Source organism: Wyeomyia smithii, chromosome 3, assembly GCF_029784165.1.
Source record: "Wyeomyia smithii strain HCP4-BCI-WySm-NY-G18 chromosome 3, ASM2978416v1, whole genome shotgun sequence".
NCBI classification, from domain to species: domain Eukaryota; kingdom Metazoa; phylum Arthropoda; class Insecta; order Diptera; family Culicidae; genus Wyeomyia; species Wyeomyia smithii.
The window spans coordinates 276,946,384-276,957,384 of NC_073696.1; the positions used below are offsets into that span (position 1 = coordinate 276,946,384).

The window sequence follows — 11,001 nt, forward strand, 5'->3', positions numbered from 1 at the left end:
CTTCTAAGGTAGAGTGGTACAAAAAAATTATCAAAATACAGACCCCGTTCGATTTTGGCAACACGTCAGAATATTTTCTGTTGCCAAAATCGAACCATGCCAAAAATGAACGGTTCTTTTTTCATGACTTTTTTGACTTTTTAAGTGGTCAAAGACGACCTTAACAGTAGAAATGGCCACCAATGAACTAGTTTTAGTTCCAAGTCGTTTAAGGTGTCGCTTGATGAATTCGGGCTGACGACCTAGATACTTGATATTACCACCCGAACCAAAATACCTTCCTTTTGGAAGATGTTGAGTTTAAATTGGTTAAAATAAATCAAGCAAACTACAAAAGTAAAACGAGCTCAAATCAAACATAGCTTTAAAATAAAAATATAAAATTATTGTAGTCCTACGTCAACTATGCGGTCGTGTCTTGAATACCACCCTCCTACTATTTGTTTTTTTTCCTAGTTTCTGTAGATCATTGCCAGCGTAGCCTTATATTTGCGCAGTCTTCCTCAAATTGTGTGCAAATTTTTGCCTGTGGATCGCATTTTTTTTAAATTGCGGTAGCTTTTTTTCAGGTATCAAGTAAAAATTTTCGGATTTCGAGCAGTTGCAGACATCTTTCGAAAACATCTGGCACTTTTGGTCCAAATCATTCGACAGATCTGGCTGTAAACAGTGAGCAAGAACTGAATTTATTATTTCATTTATTCAAAATAAGCGATCGCCACAAAACCCCGCGTATATCAAAGTGGAGCTCAAAAAAGAAGATTACATGAAGAAAAAAAAATCAAAAACTCGTTAGTGCCTTGCAAAAATTATTTTATTTAAGGATTTATTTGAGCCTAATGATCTCGAACGCAACTGGGGAAAGGTCTTTTTCGAAGATGAAACTGATTGAAAATAGGTTGCGTACGACTATGAAGAATGAAAGGCTGTCAAACATAGCATTGTTAAGTTGAGAGTACAATATTCTGAAGGAGTTGAATGTTGATTATTCAATCAATAAGTTCTCTGCAAAAAAATTCGTAAGAATAAATTCTAGCAAATTTTTGGTAACTTTTCAATAACAAATAAATGTTTTTAACTCGTACGATGAAAAAACGGTTTTGTTTTATTTTGGAGCCCCCACTGTAAACTGGGCCCCGGGCCCCCACAATCGTAAATCCGGCTCTGCCTGTACTACATGATGTTAAAATATTTTCGCCCCTGAGAATTCTGGATGGGCTCTGGCAGTGAAGTAACAGTAATGAAGCTAGAAACATCGAACCAATTCGACACCAGTAGTTACACGATCGGCGCGGTACTACTGCTTCGAGGACGCCAACAGTGACGGAGCGTAGATATGCGAAGATTGAGAGGGAAACACTTACGATACTCTTTTCTTGCCAACGTTCCGATCAATACATCTTTGGACAGGTTATGTGTTAGCAGCAAACCAACTTCAACTGCAAGCTGTGGACATGAAGAAGATCAGGAAAGATATTGAGCTACAAGTTGAAGTTTTACCACGTCCGCAAGGCTCAAGAGTTGCCGATGGTACTTACAGGGAAGCTCAAGAAAACATTCGAGTAGACTCGAGGGAGGATAACAGAAGTACTAAACGACAGGGACTAATAATTTACAGCAAATGGCGAAGTTATCATCGAAACCACAAGTACCTGCACTACGATTCAATTAGAGCAATTAATTGGAAGTCCAGGAATCCGGGATCAGGTTTGTTGTTTAGGAGAGGTTAAGAAAAAAGAGGATGTTATAAAGAGTAGAAAATACGTTCTTTAATTTCGAGTATATTTTAATTTGCATTCTGAGTCCTTCTGAGTAACTGTGATTTTTCGTGTTCTAAACAGACGATGGTATTGTTTGGCAACAGATCCAAAAACACGAGTTTGATTACAATCATGAATATCAAACCGGTTGGAATCTAGGTTGGAATAGATGGTGTCGATATCTCAGCGGATAACAACAGATGTGGCTGCGTTGGTTTCTTCACAGATCACTTTTAAGTTTGTTTTATTTCAGTTCATGTAACACGTTTTATTTAGCTTTTCACTTCATTAATTTTCTCTTGATTTTGAAGGTTAATTTCACTTAATTTAAATATATTTCAGTTTACAACTACATTTTTAAATCTTATATTCAACTTTAACTTATGTATTGATTGGAAACGCACTATCAGGGGCTCATTTACAGTACTGAATCCCATCCGTGTCGGAGTAGAAGAGGGGTATTTCACGTGCTGGAACGCTATTTATACCTCGGTGAATATTCTAGCTGGCGGAACAAGGAAGTCAACAAATGACAATCGGCATTCTGCATCGATGACAGTTTGATGGGATGACTTCGAAAATTCGATGACCGAGGGATCTTCGCACAAGGTTGTTTATAAGTTTGGCAGCCAGGCCGCGCTGGTTTATTCGTATGCGAACATCCTGGCCCCTTCAGAAATCATCATTTCTGATGACTATTGGTTGCTGTTCCCGTGATGACAGACGTTGACTGTTGACGTTTCCGCTTCTGCTCGAAGTGGTTATTGTTATCGGCGATCGAACATGGTTCTTCCAGCTGTATCATTTTTGCATTGTTTTTTCTCATTTCAGGTGATTCAAATGTTGAAATTGCATCGGGATGTAATTAGCGACGAAATTGGTAGATGAGATGACTCATTGCTGTTGTTTTGCTTCGGTTTCTGGTCGACTTTCGGTTGGTGTTGGTGATTCATTAGACGGTGCGATTGGCAGCAGGCAAATTTTGCTTACAGGACGAGTGTAATTACCTTGGGCGGTGCGGAGTGTGACCACTCGTATGATTCCATCGGCTCCTGGATGTAATTGTTCGATCCTGGCGGTCGGCCAGAGCATTGGTGGCGATCTTTCGTCCATAAGCAGGACCAGTTGACCCGTATGTAGGTTGATAGGTGGGTCGCACCACTTTGTTCTTGGCTGTAAAGTGGCTAAATATTCCAGATGCCATCGCTTCCATATTATCTGGAATTTCTTTTGAACTAGCTGCCAATTGGTTAGTCGATTACAAGGAACTTCCGCAAGGTCAAAATCAGGAACGGATTTGAGTGCGGACCCAACCAAAAAATGACCAGGAGTAAGGACCTCGTCGTCAGTTGGGTCATCGTTTAGGGGTGTAAGAGGACGTGAATTCAAGCAGCGTTCGATCTGCGTCAATAGTGTTTCCATATCGTCGTGGGCGAGTAGAGTAGTACCGAGAACCCGCACAAAATGCTTCTGGGCGGAGTGGATGGCTGCCTCCCACAGGCCGCCAAAGTGTGAGGCCTTGGGAGGGTTGAAAATCCATCGTATGTTGTTGGCTGCACATTCGGTGGCTAGTGCTTGGTGGTGTTGCTTGTCTTTGATTAGGTTGCGCAGCTCGTTCGCTGCACCGATGAAATTTCATCCGTTGTCTGAGTAGATTGTGTTGCATAGTCCTCTCCGTGCCACAAATCTTCTCAAAGCTTGCAGGAACTTGGCTGTAGTTAAGTCGGTAACCAGCTCTAGATGAACAGCACGGGTAGCGAAGCAGACGAACACTGCAACAAAAGCTTTTTTGGGACCGGCGCGGCGGTGGGATGGTTTTAGCAAAATAGGGCCCCAGTAATCTATACCGGTGGTGGAGAACGGTCTGCTTGCTGTGACTCGGGAGGACGGTAACTCCGACATAAATTGCTCCAGCAGTTTGGGACGAGCTTTCACACAGGTAATGCAGTTTCGGACGACGATTTTCGCCAAGTTTCTGGCCCCTGTGATCCAGTATCGCAGGCGGAGAACATTCACCAGTAGCTGAGGGGCGGCGTGCAAATGGTTGTGATGTAGTGAACGAAGCAAAAGAGAGGATAGTGGGTGTTTTCCTGGTAAAATAATTTGATGTTTACTATCGTAAGGTTGGGGCGCTTGAGTTAGACGGCCCCCGATTCTCATCAGCTGATCACTGCCAATAAAGGGTTGAAACCAACGAAGTTTGGATTTAGATTGCATTGGTCGTGAGTTTTGCAGTGCAATCCATTCCTCATTGTACGACTGTTGTTGTACCAGACGAATGACGACGGCTTCGGCTTCTTGTAGCTCTTTTGAGCTGAGGAACGGATGTGCTGGTAATGTAGACGGTTCGGAAGTTGGTTTGTATCTTCGAACGAAACGGCGACAATATGCGATGATGCGTAGTAGTTTATTGTAGTTCGAAAACTTGCTCACTAGCGAATCGATAAATGAAGGTGGGGTGACGGCTGCTGTTGCATTCACTGGTACCTGGCGTGCTTCAAGAAAAACATCCTCGTTTTGTGTAGATGTCGATTGGTTTGGCCAGAAACAAGGGTCGAGCTGCAACCATGGTGGCCCGTGCCACCACAGGTCGTCGTTCAGAATTTTTCCTGCTTCTGTTCCGCGGGAGATGCGATCCGCGGGGTTGACTTGGCCAGCAACGTGATTCCAAGTGCAGTGTGATGTTACCTGTTGAATTTTTGATACGCGGTTGGCAACGAAGGTGACCCATGTGGTAGGAGGTGCTTTCAACCAGTTGAGGACAATTGTTGAGTCCACCCGGAAGTAGACTTCGCCAGAATGATTCAGAGATTTATGAACCTGTTGGAACAGCTCCGTAGCTAGGCGGGCGCCACACAATTCTAAGCGGGGAATGGTCTGCTGCTGAAGAGGGGCAACGCGAGATTTAGCTGTTAGTAGTGCAACTTTGATTGTGCCGTAAGCGTCGACAGAGCGAAAATAGCAACATGCGCCGTATGCATGCTGTGAAGCGTCTGAGAAGAAATGGAGTTCAATCGACGACGAAGTTTCGCATAGAACCCATCGCTCGATTTTCAAATCGTTCAGTCGCGGAAGTTGATTGCAGTAAGCCAGCCATCGCTCCTTGATGGCCCTTGGTAATTGATCATCCCAGCCCCACATTTCTCCAGCGTAATTTTTTAAAGTCCACAGCTCTTGCATGAATAGTTTTGCAGTCGTGATTACGGGCCCCACTAGTCCAATGGGGTCGAAAAGTCGGGCAATTTTCGAAAGAACATTTATTTTGGTGCTAGTTATTTCTGCAGGATCAGATGTTATTGAGATACGGTAGCGATAGTGGTCGGTGGCAGGTTCCCAATTTAATCCGAGTGTCCTTATGCATTGGTCACGAGAGAGATCTACTGATGGTTCTAGAGCCAGCTTATCAGTAGAGACGTCACGAAGAACTGCAGGTTTGTTAGATGCCCATTTACGTAGGACGAATCCTCCTCTTTCAAGAAGTGAGGTAAGTTGCTCTCGAAGTTCGATGGCCTTCTCTATGCTTTCTGCTCCGGAGAAAAGGTCATCCACATAAAAATCCTTGCGCAGGACTTGAGCAGCTTCTGGAAAGTCGTGTTGTTCGTCGTCGGCCAGCTGTATTAAAACTCTTGTAGCTTGAAAAGGTGCACAGGCTGTCCCATAGGTAACCGTTTTCAGCTCGTACGTGTCTAGTGGTAAATCAGGTGAGTTTCTCCATAGGATTCTCAGCAAAGCGGTGTCGCGGTCATCAACCAAGACCTGGCGGAACATTTGTTTAGCATCAGCAACTAGCATAACGCGATGAGTTCTGCCGCGAATGATGATGGATCTCATATCATCTTGGACGATGGGCCCCACCATAAGTGCATCGTTCAGGGAAGGGCCTTGGCTCGTTTTCCACGACGCATTATAAACGACGCGAACTTTGGTGGTCGTGCTTTCTTCTCTGATAACAGCCTGGTGCGGAAGATGGTAGCAAGGGTTGGGCGGTGTTTCGTAGTCGTCGACTTTTTTCATATGTCCCAAGGTGGCGTATTCGGTCATAAAGTCGACGTATTGTTCACGAAGGTGCGGATTCTGAGCCATTCGCGTTTCCATGGCTCGAAACATTCGGAATGCGGCGCGACGGTTGTCGCCAAGCCGGGCTAAGACATCAGGTTTTACGGGTAAGCGAACAATGTATCGTCTTTGTTCGTTACGAGAGATGGTTTCTTTGAAGTGAGTTTCACAGGCGGCTTCTTCGACAGAGTGGCATGACGACGGATTTCCCTCTTCAATAGTCCAGAATCGTTCCATCATTTGCGTCAAATCGCCGATGGTGGCAACATTTGCGACGAACGGTCTGTTAGATTTTGGGCTGGAAATTCTTCCTGAAACTACCCAACCGAACGTAGAGTTAATGAGAGGCGGAAGATCATCGCCAATTCGAATTCGACCCGTGACGTTAAAGACCTCGAAAAAGACATCTGCCCCTAGAACTAGATCGATTACTTTGCGACTGAAGAAAGCTGGATCTGCAAGCTGGATCTCGGGCGGAATGTTCCAAGTAGAAGCATCGATGGAGGTGGAGGGCAAGTCCAATGTCAACCGGGGTAAAACTAAACATTCAACTGTAGTAGAGTAATTGCAGACTCGTGATTGGATTTGTGGGAGAACTGCAAACTTAGCGTTGACGGTAGCTTGACCGATTCCAGAAATAGGGACGGAAACCTTTCTGCGTTTGATTTTTACTGTTTGGAGAAATTTTTCCGACACGAAACAGCACTCACTGCCAGAATCGAGGAGTGCTCTAACTACATGCTCAGTTCCATTATCATCGACGAAAAGGACCACGGCGGTGGCGAGAAGTACACTAGTATGTTTAGTTTCAGTAACGGCGCAGCTGGGAATCTCGTTAACAGTCACTGTGGCTGATGTTCGTGGTTGGGTTTCAGAAGTGAGATTCACTGTTGACTTCGACGACGCTGTATGATGTTGGCTTGCAGCCATAGCGGGTTCAGTGGAACAAAGTTGAGTATGGTGACGGTTTTTGCATTTGCGACACGAGCTGGAAGACTGGCAGTCCCGAACGACGTGTCCTTTACGCAGGCAGTTTCTTCAGAGTTGTAGACGACGAATCTCCTTTTCTTTGTCCTCAACGCTCATTTTCGAAAACGTAGGACACTTGTAGAGCGGGTGATGCTCATAGCAGATGCAGCATTTCCGATCAGTGGAGAACTGGCTGACAGTGTGACAGGCAGTCGGACGTTGGGGAAACCTTTTCGGCTGGTTTAACGACGGTACGGAGGGCGGAGTTTCCACGCTTTTTTCTTTTAGTGTTTGAAGAACAGATACTCTTCGCTGAATAAAGCTTGTTAAATCTTTAAACGAGATACCGTCCTTGGACGAAGAGTATTCTTCCCAATCGCGACGGGTAGTGGCATCTAGACGGACGCTGAGCATTCTAATGAGAATAAGATCCCAGAACTCCGTTTTCTCTCCTAGTTGCTGTAGCACTTTTACGTTTGACTCGAACTTTTCGACCAGGGCGTGTAAATCTGCTGCCGACTCGCGTTTAAGGGGAGCGAACTCGAAGCGGGCGTTAAGATACGACTGTTTTAACCGTGGCTTGTTCTTATAATGCTCTTCCAATAAATTCCATGCAACGGGGTAATTTAAAGCTGTGATGGGAATCGTTTGAACAAGTTTAAGAGCATCACCGGAGAGCGAAGAGCGAAGATAGTAAAATTTCTGAATATTGGACAGATCGTTAGATGAGTGCACCAGAGAGATATAGAGGTCATTGAAATTCAGCCAATTATCCAGACTCCCATTGAAAACCGGAAGTTTTATGTCTGGTAGACGAACGTGGGATGACGTAGGGCCTTGCTGGTTTGAAGTAGAAGTCGAGGCGGGAGGTGTCGGAGACGACTGTGGCGATTTATTCACGGACAGGAGAAAGCCTTTAACCCTGTAGTACGCCGATTCGTAGGTGGCTCGATCCTTCAGATGCTGTTCCATACCGGCTTCATCTAGAGCTTCTAGTTCCGACTGAACAGTAGAGAAGTCAGTCCACACTTTGTTCAGGTTCTCCAGGCGAACCGGTACTTCTGGAGCGTGTTGATCCTCTTGGTAGTTATCTGCAAACGTTTTGATGAGCGAGAAGGACGTCTGCAGACTCTTCATTCGATTTTTAAGGGCCTTCACTCGTCGCTCGTTAGACATGATGGCGGGAGGTAAGACGAAGGCCGGAACGTAAGCGAGAACGTAGATCGATCTGTGAAATCGAAAGCAACGCGGAGCACAAACGTGACAGGTTGTGAAGATTTGGAAATATAATCACCTTCTCAAGGCAATTTATATGCCTTGTATTAGAAATTTTAGCAGCAACTCGAACTTATGCCGGACTACTTCAGGTAGTGGCCAAATCCACGGATAGCAATTAAGGGGTGTTCCAGATGACCGGAGTGCGCGGCCGATCCGGCTCGAAGGACCAGATGTCGATATCTCAGCGGATAACAACAGATGTGGCTGCGTTGGTTTCTTCACAGATCACTTTTAAGTTTGTTTTATTTCAGTTCATGTAACACGTTTTATTTAGCTTTTCACTTCATTAATTTTCTCTTGATTTTGAAGGTTAATTTCACTTAATTTAAATATATTTCAGTTTACAACTACATTTTTAAATCTTATATTCAACTTTAACTTATGTATTGATTGGAAACGCACTATCAGGGGCTCATTTACAGTACTGAATCCCATCCGTGTCGGAGTAGAAGAGGGGTATTTCACGTGCTGGAACGCTATTTATACCTCGGTGAATATTCTAGCTGGCGGAACAAGGAAGTCAACAAATGACAATCGGCATTCTGCATCGATGACAGTTTGATGGGATGACTTCGAAAATTCGATGACCGAGGGATCTTCGCACAAGGTTGTTTATAAGTTTGACAGCCAGGCCGCGCTGGTTTATTCGTATGCGAACAGATGGATTTTAATGTACATCACATTTTGCTTATTCAATTTTGAGGTGTCATTTCCATTCAATTGGTCGTGTGCCGATAATTCGCTCCACAAGTACAATTTTGGAATATGCTGTACGACAAACTTGTAGTTTTTAAATAATGCTACAAGTTTGTCAAAGAAAGCAGTGCTTTATGAAAAAATCGTGTCGCATAACAATCATTCGGGTATCATTTCTAACCTTGCTATTCATAAGCTTTCAATCCCAGCAAACCATTACTATTAAAAGCTACACATTCTCACGCATGCAAGAGACAACTTATAGCAAAGAAATATATGGTAGCTTTCTTTGATGATTTTGTTTCAATATTGCCTGCTCTAGTAGAAAGCAACATATAGCGAGTGTTTCACGAAATAATCGTGAACGATTGCACTCAAGCGATCGCAATGATTCTTTCAAATGTTGGTTGCTTGCAGGCGTAATTCGGCTACTCCACGTCGTGCTTTCACCGTGATATACCACGATGATTCTTAGTGATTTCAAATAGCACACGCTTATGCACCATGGTACCATTTTCGTAAGGAACCAATCAAATATTACATAACGCAGATTTGGCAATTTTCAATACCCACCCACCCCCATGTAACGCAATTTTACATGTTTGCCACAAGCAATATAACGCTCCGCTGAATACCTTCCACCCCCTAGAGCGTTATGTATTATTTGAATGATCCCTAAGCATTGATGATACCTACTAGCTCCGGTAAGCAAACAGTTGAACGCAATCTAACGTTCATTTGGATTCCTAATTTTGTATCACTGGCGATAATATCTGAAAGATTCTCGCGATAGCGTTGAATGCAAGTGAACTTGGATACAATAAATACTATCGTGTTTGAATCATTAAGTCTCCTTCTATGGTATTCGGAACTCTTAGAAGCGAAAAACAATCAGCAGCGTTTCTATGGGAAACTTGTACGTGAGTGGAAACGATTGAACGATACCTGATGAATCAAAGAAAACATTTGCATGAAATATTGCTAGTAAAGGAATGGACAACTGGAACTCACGAAAAACTTGAACAATAGTTTTATTGGTAGAACAAATTAACTTATGTGACCGTTCGCTTCAAGCGGTTGTTAGGAAGTGACTAGAAAAAAAAACTTTTCTCTGGTTGTCTCAATTGACTGTAGTGATCGATGCCTGCTTTGTCTTCAGCTAGTGAGTGAAAATTTCCATGCTTGCTTATGCTTAAAGTGTGAGAGCCCATATTCAGTGAGCCATTCGTTGTTTTGCTTTCGTCTCGATTAGACGCAAATTGTTCATCTCCGTTTGAGTTTGCAAAATAACAATACACGAGTTATCGTACGGGTGTTTTTTTTGTCGATTATTTCTTGTGCTGCGCGATAACAATAGCCGGTAGTTTATCGGCAGAAACATCTTCTGCACACTGGTAGGGGCAGGCTACCCCGCCAGTGATCCGATACGCAGCTGATATATCAGCAAGAATAATTCTCCCGCACCGCTGTTACCCCGCTAGCAGCACGGACCACCATAAAATCGAGCGAGTGGAAGTCAACTACAAGTGGCATCTACAAGGTCGCGTGTAGGATACGGCCACTGTGTCACAACACGAAGCTGGATCGTCATTGTTTGTTCTGCGGAGACGCTCGATTAATCCTACTATCAGCCGTGAGGTCGTGACTTAGACGTTCGGTGAAGTATTCACTTTAGAATTTTTATCATTATTATTAATAGTATTATTATTGTTATTATTATAATTATTATTACTATTATTATTATTATTATTATTACTATTATTATTATTATTATTATTATTATTATTATTATTATTATTATTATTATTATTATTATTACTATTGTTATTAGTATTAGTATTACTGCCTTTTTTTTTAATTTTGATCCATTGTAGTTTGAAAAATTGTTTTTAAAATTTAATAGCAACTATTTGACCGGGGGGGCCCCCCACATTCGAATATTTATCGTTTGTGTGCGGTAGAGCGTAACGCTCCCGCAAAATGGACGACATGCAGGTGCAACTATTCCTGGATGTGGAAACAACTGGGGAAGAGATTGAGATCTCCCCCATCAATTCCCCTCTACCTTCCCCGCTACCTAGCCCCGTACCAAGGGTACCGGCAACACGGGTGAAAGCTTACCCAGATGCTTCGAAAGGTCCGTTCGTAGTTACTTCAGGCCCATAAAGAAGCCTCTAAATATAATTCAAATCGGCAAGGACCTGGCAAAACAGTTTTCGGACGTAACCGAAATTACAAAGGT

The 11,001-nt window shown here is 43.4% G+C and overlaps 1 protein-coding gene across 1 annotated transcript; it reads right to left on the bottom strand.

The window, feature by feature from the left end:
- Positions 1–2,654: 2,654 nt before the first annotated feature.
- On the bottom strand, positions 2,655–6,746 carry LOC129729321 (uncharacterized). Its single transcript, XM_055687832.1, has 2 exons — positions 3,425–6,746; positions 2,655–3,379 (listed from the first exon to the last, which is right to left on the bottom strand). Exons 1-2 carry the CDS (start codon positions 6,744–6,746, stop codon positions 2,655–2,657), a joined length of 4,047 nt encoding a protein of 1,348 aa, XP_055543807.1.
- Between the last annotated feature and the right edge of the window lie 4,255 nt (positions 6,747–11,001).

Excerpts from the sequence above, each read along its gene's own strand:
- LOC129729321 (XM_055687832.1), bottom strand. The coding sequence starts at position 6,746 with ATGGCTGCAAGCCAACATCATACAGCGTCGTCGAAGTCAACAGTGAAT. Across the intron at positions 3,380-3,424 it reads TGTGGCACGGAGAGGACTAT|CGAACGAGCTGCGCAACCTA; the intron begins GCAACACAATCT and ends TCATCGGTGCAG.